The sequence below is a fragment of the Rhincodon typus genome, chromosome 24 (genome assembly GCF_021869965.1).
Source record: "Rhincodon typus isolate 14 chromosome 24, sRhiTyp1.1, whole genome shotgun sequence".
Lineage (NCBI taxonomy): Eukaryota > Metazoa > Chordata > Chondrichthyes > Orectolobiformes > Rhincodontidae > Rhincodon > Rhincodon typus.
The window spans coordinates 41,203,197-41,221,682 of record NC_063355.1 but is presented as its reverse complement, the minus strand read 5'-3'; the positions used below and the strand labels follow the sequence as shown (position 1 = coordinate 41,221,682).

The following is an 18,486-nucleotide window of genomic DNA, read 5'->3' as shown; positions in this document are numbered from 1 at the left end:
CAGCTTATAATGCACTCAATTATGTGCATCTCCGTCAGGTCCCCTCTCCACCTTTTGCTGCTCCAAGAAAAGCAACATTGGCCTTCCAATCTTTACTCATAGCTCAGACCCTTTTGCCTCGGCAGTATCCTGGTAAATACCCTCTGCACCTCTATCTTCAGCACTCCTAGAGTTCAACCATTCATTGTGTGAATTCCTTGTCCAAGTGCGTTATGTCACTTTTCCGAATTGAATTCCATTTGCCAATGCTGTGCCAACTAAGCATTCTGTTGGCAACTTCGTACAGTTTACATCTATCCTCCTCACTATTTACCACAGTACCAACTTTTGTCTCATCTGCAGCAATCAAACCCCTTACGTTTAAGTCCAGATCATTTATGTACACCCCAAGCAGCAAGGACTTTAAAAGCAGTTCTTAAAAAGTCCCTCCTCTTCAAGCTCTGGCCTAATGTCACCTTAAGTGGCTACATGATATTCTTCATTTACTCATGCTCTTGTGAAGCATATTGGGAACGTTAGCTGCATTTACGACTGCACAATAGAGATAGAAGTTGCAATGTGACAACTGAATGACTTTAGACAAAAGGGTCCTTTCCTCAGCTTCTGGTATTATTATGTGCTTTATATTCCAATTTAAAACAGCCATGCATGTGGAAAGCTTCACTGACCATTTTGTGTGAGCAGGTATGTAAGTTAGCTGTCCAATCTGTTGAATTATGAATAAACATCTTTGGAGCACTAATTCCAGGGGAAAATGTTTGTTACAGGATAATTTTAAAACTATTGTTTCAGGGCCATCTTTCTTTCAGTTTGTCTGACTGGAATGGCTCACGTTTTCCACATGGTTCTAGCTGTAGCTCAAGATCAAAACCACTGCGCACACTTGTCTTTCATTGTTCATTCGGATCTAGAGGAAAAGATGGATTATTGGTAATGGACAGCATTTCATGTTTGCATTATGAGAATATTCAATGTTGTTTGATTACCTCTTGGTCGCCAGCAAGATAGGTAGCATTTGGGCTCCTTGGCCTATCTGCTCCAGACCAGTCCCTTCTCCCTCCATCCTTCCTTATCCTTTTCATCTTTTTCTTTTCTTCCTGTCAAAGAAGGCAACATCTCAGAACGACAGCTAGAGTTGGACTCTTGGTGAGGCGGCAGTGTGGCCTGGCAGTGGAGCCGGGGACTCCTGGTTGCGGTAGGCCCGGAGCGAGGACCCTTGGTTATTGGTGATGCGGCAGCAGAGCCGGGGACTCCTGGTTGTGGGGCGAGTGTGGGTTAGGTCTCAGCAGAGATGGCGGAACGAAGATAGACTCTCTTTGTTATATCTTTGTATTTTTATTCTTAAATGGCACCATGTTATGGTGACAGTTAAAGCTTTTCACTGTATTTCACTGTAGTATTCTGTGTGAAGTATGAGTGACAATAAATCATTCAATTTAATTCATTTAAGCGGGAATAAAACTCTCAAATACTGAAAATTCTTATCTGCTCAAGTAGCATTTATTGGGCGACACTGTTAATATTTCAGGCTGGTAACCTTTGTGAAAGAACAGGATAGATACTGTTTGACCTGTTGCAAATGTCCTAACATTTTTTTTGGGATATCTTCTAGATATCTGCAGACATTTGGTTATGTGTTGATACTTAAGTAGGAATTTCCTTGACAGGATTATAAAAAATGGAATCGAGTCCAGGACTGATTCTTTCAAATTAGTGAGTGATTGTCTGCTTGTCCACTTCTTGTTTCCTGCTTTTAAATGTTGTAACTATTTCCAAGACCTGTTTTGAGATATCATTCAGTTGCTGGAGACAGTGTCTTTGTTACTGATCAGCTCATGAACCTCTCAGTTGGTTCATTGCCTGTTGACCATGCAGCAAAACAACTGTACTTCTGTCTTTATTATTTCCACCCTGCAAATGTGGACAGCCTGAATGATCTGTGGAATGTGAAACAATTTTTAAAAAAACACATTGTATACCCACTGGAATATTAACAGAAGCCCAAAAATCTACAGCTCAATTTTGAAAATGGTTATTTTTATTGTCCAGAACAGCCAGTTGTTCATAGTTCTTGGTAAATTGTGTTTAAATTCCTTAAATATTAGGGAGCATGTTAAGAAGGTGGTGTTTTAAATTAGTAATGTGGCATTCTTAAAAGTATACATTACCTAGGTGAATTGAATTGAATCTGTCTCTGGTTTTCCCTTTCTTCCCTACCCCCAACCACCAAAATCACCTGGACTTATTTCTCAACCCGTTGACAGCTCTGCTAAAATGGATGACTCCTAGTCTTGTAGAAGTGAGATTGAAAGTCATCCTTGTTCACTCTGATGCTTGAACTGTGCAAATTTCTTTTGTTCAAGTCCTCCTTAATCTTGCAATTTAAACTCAAAACCTTACTAACAGACTATTTCTTCACATGTGATTTGCAAAAGTGGGGAAGTTTGAGGATAATGAAGAGAAATTCGAATTTTATTTAACGAGCTGCAAAAAATGAGATGATTGGTGATGGGCTAAGTACCCAACTTTCTAAACAATTTGAGCACTCCGCAAATTTGCAGATTACCTAGTACAGATCAGAAACCACAATGCAGGATTCCAAGTTGAAACTGATGTATCATTCATTTATCAAGCAATGGAATTGCATTTATTTAACTTTACCTAATTTCCAACTGGGAAGGATTTAACTGGGAAGCAAATGTAAAAATCTGGAAATCTTAACACCACAAGAGTTTTTTTGCAGCGGAGGCTTCTTTAATATTAATCACAGTTTGACATGAAGTTGAGTGGGATTGCTTCAGTTTGCTTGCAAATAAATTGGATATGCTTTCAGCCAGTAGGACCCATTTTAGGGTTGACCTTGTGATTTTTTTAAAAAATAAAACTGACTTTTAAACAATTAAATTACCCTTTGACAATGCAATATGGTGGTGCACTTAGTAATATTTTCTTAAAGTTGAAAAAGGTTTTGATGGCAGTAAATATTTTTGAGGAATATAACAAATAGTACTTTCTGAAGTTGACTAAGGCAGTAATACTTTACACGTTTTTAGTCATTCACCAGTTTTGATCAGTGTAGGTTGAATCTTAAATATGCTAAAAAGGATTTTTGGACATTTCTCCAAAAGTCAGTTCTTTCAGTTTATAGGTGCAGTATTTATTCAGTACTTAATTATTGAAATATTTCCCTTGTCATAGTCATAGAAACTTCCAGCAAGGAAGGCAATCATTTTCCATGTTCTTACAGAGATTTTAGAATCAATCTCTGCATAGGTGGTTTCTCGTACTTCTGGGGCAGATGGGACTTGAACCCTGGCCTCATGGCTCAGAGATGGGGACTACCACTACCACTGTGCTACAAAAGCCCTCATGCCATTTATATACTGGGTCTTTGAAAGACGAGTCCAGCTTTGTCTCACGTACCAGGATTTTGTCCATCACCCTTGAGTTCCTGACCTTGTGAAATGATTCATGGGATTGATGTTCATCGCCCTTTCACTTGGAGGGTTTCAGATCCTAATAAATTTGTATGAAAGAATTCTTATTCTCTCTCAATTTTTTGTCAGTGGTTTTGAACTTATGGCCAGAAACAGTAATTTTTGTCTTACAACAAAAGCTCTCATCTCAACCTCCTGTTATGATCTGCCTTAATCACCTTTGTTCCATGGAGAATAGTCTTAATTTTTTCCAATTTCCTCAGTTTTTCACCCCAGGTGAAATACTTCTCAACCTTTTCATGCCTCAAAGCTATTAAAAGTAATTCTGTACAAACTCCCAAGATAGAAAGAACTGTAGATGCTGGAGTCTGAGATAACACAGTGCAGCTGGAGGGACGCAGCAGGCCAGGCAGCATCAGAGGAGCAGGAAAGCTGACGTTTCCAGTCAGGACCCTTCTTCAGAAATTTGCCGGGTGGGGGTTGGTGTTGAGGGGAAGAGGGGATGGAGTCTCTGGAATAAATAGAGAGAGGAGGGGTGAGGCTGGGGAAGATAGGTGAGTGCATGTAGGCAGTGGTGGGGATTGGTCAGTGAGGAGGGAGGAGTGGATAGATGGGAGAGAAGATGGACAGGTCAAGGAGGCGGGGATGAGAGGGAGGGTTGCTCATGGGATGAGGCTGGGGGTGGGGAGATTTTGAAGCTAGTAAAGTCCACATTGAGACCATTGGGTTGTAGGCTCCCAAGACGGAATGTGAGGTGCTGCTCCTCAAGTTTATGGGTGGCGTCGTTGTGACACTGGAGGAAGCCCAGGATGGACATGTCATCCACGGATTGGGAGGAGGAGTTGAAGTGGTTTGCGACTGGGAGGTGTTGTTTGTCATGAAGCGAGTGCAGGTGCTCTACAAAACAGTCTCCGAGCCTCTGCTTGGTCTCCCCAATGTAGAGGAGGCCACGTCGGGAGCAGCGGATGCAATAAACCATATTAGCAGATGTGCAGGTGAACCTCTGTCTGATGTGGAAGGTTTTTTTTTGGGTCCTGGGATGGGGGTGTGGGTGGGGGTAGGAGGTGTAGGGACAAGTTTAGCACTTCCTGTGGTTGCAGGGAAAGATGCCAGGGGTGGTGAGGCTGGTGGGGAGTGGGGAGCGGATGAGGGACTTGCAGAGAGAGCGTAGTCCCCACGGAAGGCAGATATGGGTGGGGTCAGATTGCAGGTGGTGGAAGTGGCGGAGAATGATGCGTTGAATCTGGAGGTTAGTGGGGTGATACATGAGGACAAGGGGGATTCTGTCTTTGTTTTTGTTGTGGGGAGAGGGTGTGGGAAATACAAGAGATACGGTTGAGAACGTTTTCGACCACTGAAGTGGGGAAGTTGCAGTCCTTGAAATACGAGGACGTTTGGGATGTTCGAGAGTGGAAAGCCTCATCTTGGGAGCAGATGCAGCAGAGACGGAGGAATTGGGAGTAAGGGATCGCATTCTTGCAGGAAGGTGTGTGAGAGGAGGTGTAGTCTAGGTAGCTGTGGGAGTTGGTGGGCTTGAAATAGATATCCGTTTCGAGGTGGTCACCAGAGATGGAGACAGAGGTCCAGGAAGGAGAGAGGGGTATCGGAGATGGTCCAGGCGAACTTGAGGTTCGGATGAAATGTGTTAGTAAAGTTGATGAACTGTTCAAGCTCCTCATGGGAGCACAATACAGCGCCGATTATAGTCACTGATGTAGAGGAGGAAGAGGTGGGGGATAGTGGACTTTACAAGCTTCAAAATCTCCCCACCCCCGGCCTCATCCCAGACCAAACCTCCCTCTCATTCCCGTCTCCTTGACCTGTCCATTTTCATTCCCACCTCACTGACGAATCCCCACCACTGCCTACATGCACTCACCTATCACCATCCCACCTACTTTCCCCTGCCCCACCCCTCCTCTCTCTATATATCGCAGGGCCTCCTTCCCCCTCCCCCATTTCTAAAAAAGGGTCCCGACCAGAAACGTCATCTTTCCTGCTCCTCTGCTGGCTGAACTCCAAGATTGTTGTTTTGAACGTTCTTAGCCCAACTTGAGAGAAACAGTTCTAATGTTTTAATTAGAGCTCATTCCTATTTGTAAAACTGTCTTCAGTGTATAATGCATGAAAATCTGTCCCTTGCTTCAGAGGTTTAGCAATGGTCACTGGATCAAGTGGTGAAAAATTGTGGTTTGACTGGCACCCAGTAATTTCTGATTTTGGAGCAATTTGCTGATAATAAGTTTAAGCGCTAGTCTTCCATTGTGTTTGATACCTTGAATTATTCTTGCATTGCTGAACATTCCAAAGGCAAAATTAACACTACCAAGGATGAAACACCTAATTCAAAGAAACATGGTATTGACTTTTTGAGTGTAGCATAGTTGTGTACTATTTGTGTCAATCTATTGTGGATCTTGTGTATTTCAACTTTTGAGAAACTTTTTGAAACTTAGTACCCCCAAACATTTTCTTGAAGATTCTGGTTGGACTTTTGTCATGTGAGAAGCAGACCTTTCAGCACAATCTTTCTCAGACTCCTTAGCACAGTTAGAGTTTAAGCAAACGATTGTTAGACTCCTTGTCAGAAAACTTGAGCTACAACTTGCAACAGTAAATATCTGACCAATGCTTGCTAAAGTAAAAACAAGAATGTTTTGCTCTGTTTAGCAGGAGAACTAATGTTTATCTGTGTTTTTGCTGATAGTTGTAAAATTGATGTTTCATTTGTTGTGCCATGTCGGATTTGAAACACAATCGTTCCTTTGTAACAAATTTAAACAATGGCAACTTTGTTTCATCTGTTTGTGAGGCATACATAATTTCCAATAAATGCATTATGGAGAAAAGGTCGCTTGTAAGATTGTAGAAAAGGACATGGAAGCTAGAGAACTTGGAAATAAAAGTGTCTTTAGAAATAGTTCATATTACAGAAGAGGAGGTGCTGAAGGTTTTAAAATGCATAAAGTTAGATAAATCCCTGGGACCTGATCAGGTATTTCCCAGAAACCTGTGGGAAGCTAGGAAAGAGATTGCTGGGCCCGTTGCTGTGAATTAGTATCATCAACAGCTATGTGTGAAGTGCTGGATGACTGAAATGGTGTCATTATTTGAAGGCTGTAAGGAAAAGCCAGGGAACTCTAGACCAGTGAGCCTTGCATCTGTGTTGGGTTAACTTGTTGAAGGGGACTTTGAGGGACAGGATTTGCATGCATTTGGAAAGGCAACGATTGCTTAGGGATAGTCAGCGTGGCTTTGTGCATGGGAAATCGTGTCTCACTCTTTTTAAAAAAAAACTTAAAACGCAAATTCCTTCTCCTGACCACTGTGAAAGTGTGTGCTGAGGGTCCAGGCTTGGAAGGATAGCAATTTATTGTTCTCTGCCGGGTTGATGTACTTCCCCACATTGTGTCTCAGTTTGGAAAGAACAGCAGTGCACATGTTGATATCATCATTAAGTGACAGACTGCTGATGTTTATGGAGCCTCCATATGTGAAGATGTCAACAGTCTCCAGTGACACATTGTCAAGGCTGGAAGATGAAGTTATGGTATGATGTTGGACCTTGACATTTGTTTTCCTAATGCTGGAAATTGAACCAAACTCTTTATAGATGTGAGTGTTTATCTACTTCCTGCTGAAAGCCTTCATTTGTAAGTAATCCTACTGTGGCTTTGTTAGCTTGGAACAATTCTCTGAGAGTTTGATGCACTTTGGTCTTAGATCTCGGATCTCATTGTCCGTGAAGGGACACAACCTGTTGGCCTCATTGCAGATTTCGGAGCATTCCAATTTTGTTCATCGAAGCTGATCCTAACCCATCATAGTGTCATGGCAATTGATCATATTAACTGGCTTTGAAAAGTCTCATTTTCTCCTGCAGCTTACTGTCACTGCTCAGATGGTGAATGTCGTGATGAGTGGCAATATATAGTCGTCTTTTTGTTCTTAGCTTTTTTTTTGCAGTTACCGTACTGGAAAGGTCAAATTAAATGTCAGTCTTCCAGATCTGAAAATACATTGGGATTCAGAATAGATGCAGTAACTTAGGATCTGTGGTCTGCTTTAGCCCAAAGACACAATTGGCAAGTATTTTGTCCACTGAGCTCGGCAGGGAAATGCTGTAGTAGCTGTAGCATCTCTGCAGCCTCTCTAGTTCTGAAAGAGGATCGGAGTCTTTGCCTTGATCTTTTTTCTCAAAGAGACAAAGGTGTTTGTGTACATGCTGCAGGGGTGCCTGCACTTTGGATGTGACAACTTGTTCTGCCAAGACAAGCAGTCTTTCTGTAGTCTCTAGATCTTCTTTGACTCTCTTCTCTTACACCACCTACAGTGTTCCACCCACCATCTTTCCAACTGTTGATTGCAGTTGGTGTTGACCTTCCATGCTTTTTGTTTTCATGGAGTTGTTTTCTTTCCTGAGGTCCCCTCATCTTTCTTGTCCCTTTTCGTGTCCAGCAGGTTCATGTGAGGCATCTTGACTGTGGATTAAGAGTTAACATGCTTTCTGCTTTTTGTGTGTTAGTTTGCTTCTCATCTTTAACCTTCACCAATCAAAGACAAATGTGTAGTTGAAAATGAGTGTTTGCGCCAGCCCACACATCTCATCATTTTTTAATAAATACTTCAATTGTTTATTTTTACATCAACAATGAACATGACCATGCTGTTTCAGTATGCTGCATGTAAATATGACAGTCATAACTAGAATGGTTACTAGTTAACCAATAGTTTACAAAGAGCTTTGACACTGCCACAGTTTCAAAAGCACCATTTAAAACATGTCTTTTTGTCTTGAGAGAATGAAAATGAGCAGAGCAGAAATTGAAATATTGCTATTTTGCATCCCTTTCCTTACAAAATTCATTTTCTCATCTACCCATCAAAGATGATAAGTCCAAGTTTTTGAAAGTATTACCTCCAGAATATTTACATCAATTATTGGGATTACTTGTTCTGGCTCTACTTTGCACTGCCTTTCAACAGTATTTCCCAAATATTTTTCTACTGTGGCTCCTCCATTCCCTCAGCTTGAAATTTTTTTGCAGCCATTCAATGAGAGATGGAGAGGGTCTGCTGTGAGAGAGAGAGCTGCTGAAAAGGAAGCCCAGAGATTATAATCAACTTGGAGCTTCGTGGTGGCCATTTCTGTGTCAGAGTTTTTGGAAGCTCTGGCCTACAAAACCCACATATCTCAGTTGTGCCTTGCTCACCAGCAGTGAATGCTGCCATTGGAATTCAATATTTTCTAATTGTGTACAAATGCTTGCAGTAAAGTGGATGAGTATTTGAGGTTTATAACAAGCTGTACTGGCTCTGCTGAAAAAAATTTATACTAGTTTATAGTACTTTATTTTATACTAGTGATATGTTTGTGATTTAACATTTGGCCGCTCATGAGTTGAGAAAATGACAAAAAATACCTTGTTGTATTTGTTTATTTTGTAAAGTGTGATTCAAGAACAAGCCTGTACATTTTCTATATCTTGATGCTTTTTCAGTTTGTTTCTTTTATTGTATTATTGTTACTCCACTCTTTTAACCTCCTTGAGCATTTTTAGTTTGAATCACTCCACACTGGCCTCCATGCCTCAGCTGTCCAGGCCTCTCTAGTTCTGAAATTCACCTCCTTAAACTTCTTCATTCTCTCTTCCTCCATCGTTTTATTCCTCAAAACACAGCTCATCAACTAAAGTTTTGGTCATTTGCGCTGACTCTTCCCTTCGTGTCCAATTTACTTGAACAATGCCACCGCTGAAGCCCTTGGCATATTATACTGTTAACTTTGTATTTATGTAACATCTGTATTATCACAAGATTGGGTTAATTTTCTCTGTTTCTCATGCTTATCAGTTTAGCATGATCCAAACTAGTTGTCTCAAACCTTTATCCTCTCTCCATCCCATTTCAGCCCCTTTTTGATTGCAGTGATAGTATGAGCGCTATTTGCAGTAAAATCTTCTGCCAGTCTCCTAGATTTCACTCCAGTGATTGCTTCCTTTGTGGTTGAACTGAGCTGCTTGTGTCTTTATCCTGTATAAAATGTAGCAACTGCTTATGATCAATGTAGGAGTGTCAGTAGCAGGAGTCCAACAGGAAGTTTGATTGTGTAGGAATTAAATACTATTGTTTGAACTGCTGTATCCTTTTATTAAAAAAAAACAAGCTAAGCATGAATGTGGAAGTGAGATTAGTTGTTTACGTGAAAGCTAGGGTTGGCAAGGATTCTGATTGGGTTGCTAATCTCAATAAATAAACAATTTTTTTCAGCTTGCAGGGTTGGGATTTAGGTAAGCTAGGATACTGACTTTGCTGGGTTTGGATGCTGCAATCATTGTCAAGATTGAAGCATGCTTTGTCCTGAACGCAAGAGTCTTGGATCAAATGAAATGGGACACTCTGCAGTTACTGGTGCGTATGCTTTAACCATGTAAAACAGTAGAGCATCGTTAGAGGAACTGGCATAATTTCAGTATGCTCATGAAAGCAAACAAAATGTTCATGTAGTTAACATTGAAATATTCAAACATAGTTATTTACCTCCAACCAATTGATTACTTTGAAGAATAGTCAGTTATGTGGTTAAGCGCAGCAACCAGTTCGTGTGCACGCTTTCCTTTTGATGAGCTACTTTTTAGGACAACATAAACTTTTTTAATAATGTCTCCAATATACAAAGTTATGGTTTACAAGAAGTACAATATACCAAGAGTAGTGAGCTGTTAACTGGTTGTCTTTTACTCATTTTCTTGTATATTTTAAGCAATATTCTGTGCCACTATTCTCTGAATCCAAGAAAGCACTGTCTTGGACTTCATGATATGTCGCAGCCAGTATATTAGACGTCTGACCAATACTGATTTTGGTTTTAATGCAAGAGGCATTCAACACTTTACTGGATATCAAATTGGATATTGAGTTTAAGTCAGCCTTTGACATCCACAAGCATGCGCAGTAGTCGCAAAATCTCTGAAATTAACTGAAATTGTGATTAAAAGCTAACAAACCTTGAGAATGAGGAAAAAGTAGGTAACGAGAAAAAAGGGAAAAAATTGACTTTTAGTTTCTTTTAATCTACTTTATATTGTACATATGCACAGAAGAAAAAATCAGGTGAAAGTGTGCAGTCATAATTTACCACATTCCAGTAAACTTTGTAAATTAGTGTTCTTTGTTTGTGGTGCTGTTTGCAATAAGGCAGTCTTGTAAATGGGATGTGTATGTGTGACCTATAAGCTTAAAAAAGTATAATTACTCTGCATTTGTGAAATATGTTTGGGGCACCGCAGTTGGGTGGCTGGGGTGGGGGGTGGTGGGGGTTGGTGGGGGGAGGAAGGCTATAATTTAGAAACATAATTTTGTTGTTTAAGTTGGAAGGTCCAAGGAATTGAGAAATTGGAGTCAGATATACAGCACAGAAATATACCCTTTGGTCCAACTCGTCCATGCTGGCCAGGTAGCCTAAATAAATCTAGTCCCATTTGCTAGCATTTGGCCCATATCCCTCTAAACCCTTCCTATTCATATACCCATCCAGATGCTTTTTTAAATGTTGTAATTGTACCAGCCCCCACCGCTTCCTGTAGCAGCCCATTCCATACACGCATTATTCTCTGCATGAACATGTTGCCTCAGATCCCTTTTAAATCTTTCCCCTCTCACCTTAAACCAATGCCCTTTTAGTTTTGGACTCCCCCACCCCAGAGAAAAGACCCTGTCTATTTATCTTATCCATGCCCTTCATGATTTTATAAACCTCTATAAGGTCACCCCTCAGCCTTCAACACTCCAGGGAAAATAGCCCCAATCTATTCAGCCTCTCCCTATAGCTCCAACCCTGGCAACATCCTTGTAAATCTTGTCTGAACCGTTTCAAGTTTAACAACATGCTTCCTATAGCAGGGAGACCAGAATTGCATGCAGAATTCCAAAAGTGACCTAACCAATGTCCTATACAACCTCAAATGACCTCCCAACTCCTATACTCAATGCACTGACCAATAAAGACAAGTATACCAAATGCCGCCTTCACTATCCTATCCACCTGCAACTCCACTTTTGAGGAATTATGAACCTGCACTCCGAGATCTCTTTGTTCAGCAACATTCCCCAGGACCTTGCCATTAGGTGTGTAAGCCCTGCTCTGATTTGCTTTACCAAAATGCAGCACCTCCCATATATCTACGTTAAACTCCACCTGCCACTCTTCGGCCCATTGACCCATACGATCGTGATTCTGGTGTAAGCTGAGGTAACCTTCACTGTCCACTACACCTCCAATTTTGGTGTCATCTGCAAACTTACTAACCATATCTCTTTTGTTCACATCTATATAATTTATATAAATGATGAAAAACAGTGGACCCAGCACCAACCCCAATGGCACGCCAGTGGTCACAGACTCCTGTCTGAAAAGTAACCCTCCACCACCACGCTCTATCTCCTACATTCAAGCCAGTTCTGTATCCAGATAGCTAGTTCTCCCTGTATTCCATGTGTTCTAACCTTGCTAACCAGTCGACCATGAGGAACCTTGTCAAATGCCTTACTGAAGTCCATATAGATTACATCCACCGTTCTGCTGTCATCAATCCTCTTTGTTACTTCAAAAAAACTCAATCAAGTTCGTGAGACATGATTTTCTATACACAAAGCCATATTGACTATCCCTAATCAGTCCTTGCCTTTCCAAATATGTGGAAATCCAGACCCTCCGTATCCCATCTAACAACTTGCCCACCACTGATGTTGGGCTCGCCAGTCTGTAGTTCCCTAGCTTGTCCTTACCGCCTTTCTTAAATGGTGGCATCACATTAGCTGCCCTTCAGTCTTCTGGCATCTCACCTGTGGCTATTGATGATACAAATATCTCAGCAAGAGGTTCAGCAATCACTTCCCTTGCTTCCCACAGAATTCTAGAGTGCACCTGATCAGGTCCCGGGGATGTATCCACCTTTATGCACTCTTGGAGCAGAGGTGCTGAAATATGTTGATTGGAACACTTTTTTTCATCTATATGAGAAAAAGATGTGTAGAATGCACAAGTTTTAGGAATTGTAAAATCGTTATTTTAAACATAAAACTTTTTTCTTGAATTGTGATATAACCTAGGAGTTTATTTTAACTTTGTCAGTGGCCTGTTACATACTGCTATCTCTAACTTTATGTTGAGACTGGAAGAAACTGTCATTAATACCGAAGACAGGGCGAATAAGAGAATCAGACAGAAGAAAGCTGCCAAGTAAGCATGCTGAGATTAGAACAAGTTTGCTTGAGCTTGTTAGGAAGAAACCTTACAGCACATGTTACTGAATCTGTTATTCTTGGATGTTTTGGTTGACACAATGCTTACGGTAATTAACAGATACATTCATTTCATTGCTATCTAGCAACAATAAGGGAGTAGCTGCAGTCCTGCTAAATTTAGAGTATGATTATAGATAATCCTAATTATTACTTCACTGGACCAGCAGCTTTTTGTAGGCATAATAAGATGGTGTCAGAGCTGGCTAAGTGGAAAATGTGTTCATTGCTTCAGTTGAACTACTTTAAGTGGTAGCAGAGAAAGATTTGGGAGTTTATTAGAATAGTAATGGGTATATTGGAGCATTAGCACAATATCTCTTGAGTAGTGATGGCTAACTGATCATCCATAGTTGGCGAAGCTGCTCCTGTCTACTGCCCTAGCTGAGGAAAAGATGAGCAACTGAAGATGGTATTCTTTCAGGATCTTTTTGGCCTGTTGCTGAATATTCACAGACAACTTTTGTGAGCCAGACAGTTAAAATGGAGCTGTTTTCAGCTTCATTGCTGACTCCCTGTTGTCGACTGATAACACACATGCTCATTAGGTGGTGATTTGCATTTAGTCAGTCATTATGGGAGTTGAAAATTGAAATATTTGAGTGCCAAAAAATGGAACCAAATGTTTTTTTTAAGTAAATCTTCCAGCTTACATTGAACATGGAAAATATCTTTTGATTTTGAAGATAAGAATGTCGAACTAATCGTATACTTGTCACATCATAAGAACCTAATTTAACAACAAGACAAGACCGTACAGCCCATTTGGCTCTGTTCCATCATTTATTATGATCATGGCTAACCTTGGGCTTCAAATCTACTTTCTCTCCTGGTCCCCATATCCATTAGTGATCTGAGACACCTAACTCTATCTTTGCCTTGTTTGCATGAGCATAGTTAAGAGTTGGCCACTCTGCAATTCCATTAGATCGTGGCTAATCTGATTTTAATGTTAACTGTACATTCCTGCATATCCTTAAAAACTTTGCGTCCTCTTGTTCTAGACAGCTGTCACCAACATCCAGCAGAAAGAATAAAAGAAGTTACTTAATCCGTCTGTATTACCTTTCAACTTCTTTCTCTTCTCTTCACAACATGCCTCCCCATATAGCTTTGTTTTGTCAATATCTGTTATGAATGTAGATTGTAAATAGCTGAGACCCCAGCACTAATCTTTGCACTCAATCCTAACTTCAGACTGCCTCATGTATCCCTACTGGCTGTATCCTTTGGTTAATTCTCTCTCCTTGCTAATCTTAACACCACCCCACCCCCAAAAAACAAAACCATGAACCCATTTATTGTGTGTTAATATTTTATGTAGCTTTGCCATTTAAGCCATTTTGCAACTGAACTTCGACACCCATGATTTTATGATTACGGTTTACCTTTTCTGTAACATTGCTAATTTCTGGTATTAAGGGCCTCATTTATGGGATATAATTAGGTCTTCCTGAGAGGGGCAGTGAAATCCATAGTGTACCTTCTGAATTCAATTTGGTGTACTTCCTGTATTAGCCAGGAAAAAAGCCGATCAAGTCAACATAGAAATAAAAGCATGAAAAAAATCAATGAGCTATGCAATTAGGCACAGTTTACAACATATGTTTAATTTGCAGGAACAAAGTAATCTGACTTCCAAAAAAAAGATGCAGGAGCCACAAGAGTTGGTGGAAGAAACTGTTACGGTTGAAGAGGATCCAGGCACTCCCACCTCTCACGTATCTGTGGTAACGTCAGATGATGGAACTATAAGACGGACTGAAACAAAGGTAACAAATTGCTTTTATCTTAAGATGCCATGTTTAAATGGGGATGGAGCTCATACTCAAAAGTTTTCACATTCACCCACTTCAGTAAATCCATCCTACTCTGTTACTTCACCTGATGAATTTTTATCCTACTATTCTAAACTTCTTATGCTACCCTGAAGCAAATTTTGCGTACTTTCTTTTCTTTTGGTTGTCTTAAGGAGAACGTGTATCAAGGGAACAAATTAGACAGACACAAACAATTAAGATGTGGTATGATTGATTCAATCTGATTGTGCCCACATCAAATTAGATACATAGGGTAGGAAGAAACATTAATTAAGTTGGAAGAAAAATCAATTAAATTTCAAAAGAAGTCAGAGTGTTCTGAAATAACATTATTATGAGGGATTTTTGACAATGTTTAATTAATTTTTAGCGCACGTCTGGAAACTGCCAAATTTGGTGAACTAACAGCCATTATTGCATGGTCTCACAAGTATAGTCTTCCTGGTGTGCAGATCATCGGGATAGTCTCAGGATGCAGTGTGTGACCAGTAATTGATTTGAAATATTGCCTGTGCTTGTGCTTTCCCTCGTTCGGTATTTGGATGTTGACAGAGATAGCAAATTGGATCACTCCTTTCTGGAAGTAAAAACTTAGTGTTAGGGTCTTGCTGATGTTGTGGAATTAGGTTACTCCACCTTGAAGATCAGCATGTTGCTGGGAGTTTGGAGTGTAAACATGCCAGTTTAATTTGTTTCTCAAAATCTAATGACTCCCACGATGACAGGAGGGCTGATACCTTAGCGCGCACAAAATCCTGATCTGCACTTCCCCACCTCTGTTACTGCTCTCTGGTGTGGCGTACTGGAAATAGAGGCACATTATTCTTAGAGTCTTCACAAAAGACAAATGTCTTTAAGTACTCAAAATTCCCAATTTATCTGACTTTCACGCCCAAGTTAATAGAAAGCATGGATGATGTTTCTGTACTGAACAAGGATTATTATTTATTACAAGACTCTAGCTACAAGTAAACTGCAGGCATATAATGCAATGAATTAAAATTCTCATCCCTTTCAAACTCACCTTACGCGCAGACAAGCAGGGAAAAATAGGTTATTGGCAGAGGGGACCAATTGTCGACAGTATAGTTGTCTTTGTTCTGAGGTACTATTGTTAACTGATCTTGATTCTTCTGGTGGCCAGCATGTTGCTCCATTTTGTTTGTCTCTGGATGTTTCTGTTGGTTGGTAAGAGACCCAAGTTGGTTGGTTCACTTATAAAAGGGCTTGGACTTGTAAAGTTTCAGTTATTGTAGTTGTTAAAGTTAAAAGTCATAGTCTGCAATAACTGTTGTGGGAGACATGAATTTTCTCCAGTTTTAAAGTTAGTTTTGACTGCAGAGAATAAAGACACTACTTCTGAGCTGGGGAAGAACTGAACACTTTGTCTATGTAACTTATTCCCAGCTCCAAGCTGTTCAGCAACCTGAGAACTAATCAAGGCAAAAGGTTTCTGTCATCAATAACTGGTTACGAATCCATGGTCCTATCAACTTGCCAACAGAGGGTTCATTGGTGTACCTCCTTGGCTCCAAATCACTGCAATTTGAACGATTGTTTATGTGATGCTTGCTATGGATGTCTGGTTACTTTGTTTACAAAGCCACCCTCCGGAACACAGGTTTTAAAACAGTTTTCATTCCAGTTCAACACAGTATGGAACTGGAAGGACACAGCAGGCCAGGCAGCATCAGAGGAGCAGGAAAGTTCATGTTTTGGGTAGGGACCCTTCTTCAGAAATGACCCGAAACGTCAACTTTCCTCCTCCTCTGATGCTGCCAGGCCTGCTGTGTTCTTCCAGCTCCATACTGTTATCTCTGAAGCCAGCATCTGCAGATCTTGCTATCTCATTTCAGTTCAGTTTTTTTTTAAAAAGCCCAATATAGGTCTAGGCCCGAAACGTCAGCCTTCCTGCTCCTCTGATGCTGCTTGGCCTGCTGTGTTCATCCAGCCGTACATCTTGTTATACAGTGGATCCCCTTCATTTCACAGAGCCACTGTATGCACTTGTAAGTGGCTGAACAATGCTTTGCGCAGAACAGGAAAGTTCAGCCCTATCCCATAACCCTGACCAGTCTGGATTGAAGTCAAGCTCTAACGGAGGAGCAGAGGTTTTTGTAATTTGTGATTCAGAGAACTTGGGGCCACCTGCAATGATAAGTAACTTTGTGAATATATATCTTGAGCAAAACTGATCTTAGATTGACATTCGTTAGAAGCAGCTTATCAGGTGAAGTGCTTTTTTCAGCACACTTGAACACAGTGGTCTTTGTTGGTACAGATGTGCTTAATGACCATTTGTGCCATGCATTTATTTGTCATTGCCAAAATTTGAGCCACAGTACTGGATTACAGCCAGTCTAATTGGCTATGTTCTGTTCTTAGACTCTAGTATTTCTGTTGTGACCCTGCTGTCAGCATGCAAATTTCTACACATAACACTGGCTTTGGAGAAGCCAAGGAGTGGGTGTGTCTAAATATAGAACAGTCATTGATTCATCCTTTGAACAAGCGCTTAGTTAGCCACATACTCTTAAGTATTTTTCTTCAGCAAAGGTTAGTGATGGGTTTCCACAACAACCTGTTGCCATGGTAACATGCTCGCTTTGTGAGGTCTTGTGCCTTAGCTATCGATAAAGTCTCCACCTGCCACTGGCAACTGCAGTATCTTTTTAACAACCAGCAACACTTGTTTATTCTGCATTGCACCACATCCTGTTCTTGGTTCAAGGGAGAGCAATGAGCATGTGTGGAAACCTGTGAATATTTTGAGCTTATTAGTGGGAATACCTATGCAAGCAAAACACACAAATGTGTTCTGCTTCAGTTTAATACTAACCTCGAGGTCTTTCCGTAATTGCATGTGCCATGTCCAGCTGAAACATCATTATGTGACAGTCTGTCCATGCAGGTGTCATTTTGAGTAATAATCCAACCAGAATCTGGCTTGAAGTTGTACTGTCACTCCTGTCACAGCTGACTGAAGACTCATCAAGATGTAGTGTTGCACAAATTTGAATATAGCTGCACCCTGAATGACATGTTCCTCTCTTGCATTGTTACACAGCTTTATTGATTGATGCCACGTCCATACCTTTTAATGGGCTCCTTGCTCTTATCTTAGGCAAATTATTACTTCCAATCCAATGTTTTGAATTGTGGAATGTTTGTTTTTGGATAAAGTTTCCTTATTTAATGTTGACAGTTCATTCAGTGGTGGTCTAAAAATCACGGCCCAATTTGTTCTTTTATATCTCAGCACATCAAATAGAGCATCTTTGTAATATTTGAAAATTGTTCTCACTACACTGATTTTGAAACTGTAATAAATATTCGTGAATATTGGTTTGATTCTTTACAACTTAGTAATTGTAAATTCTAGCACTTGTGTTAATTTAGGCTGAGAATGCTAAGTTAATAACCGAAGAAATGGTTTGAAGCGAGTAATATTTGCACTAATTTATGGCAACTATCTATACATGCTCACATGAACATGCAGTGCTGTTTGAGTTGACTCTTTAGGATAATTTCTGCTGTATAAAAAATATTTAGAACAGTAATCCTCAGCCTGCTATGAATTTAGAAAAAGAGGAACCTCTCTTGATCAGTGAAATACTGGGCCTTTACATTGGATCTTATTGGTTTGACAGCATTGTTTTCTTAGGTATTTTCATTAACCTGTGCAGAGAAGTTATTACATACTTCTGGAGCAGGTGCAACTTGAACCTGGGCCTCCTTTCCCAGCAATTGGCACACTGTACCACAAGCCCCTGCATTGCTTTTGTAAGCTTATATCAAGGTACCATACCCCCAACTTCTGCTTGGTTAATGTTGGTTGTAAAAATTAGTGCACCTATTCCCTGGCAACTGTTGTGGAATCTCTGGTACATGGCCCAGTGTTTTTTGAAGTTTGCTCAGTTCAGGTG

The 18,486-nt window shown here is 40.5% G+C and overlaps 1 protein-coding gene across 1 annotated transcript in view; it reads left to right on the top strand.

Moving 5' to 3' along the window:
- Positions 1 to 18,486, top strand: part of arvcfb (ARVCF delta catenin family member b) — a 302,822-nt gene that overhangs the window by 175,935 nt on the left and 108,401 nt on the right. The window contains exon 5 of the mRNA XM_048611754.1: positions 14,360 to 14,512. Within this exon, the coding sequence (XP_048467711.1) occupies positions 14,360 to 14,512 (153 nt within the window). The remainder of the gene's footprint in view (positions 1 to 14,359; positions 14,513 to 18,486) is intronic.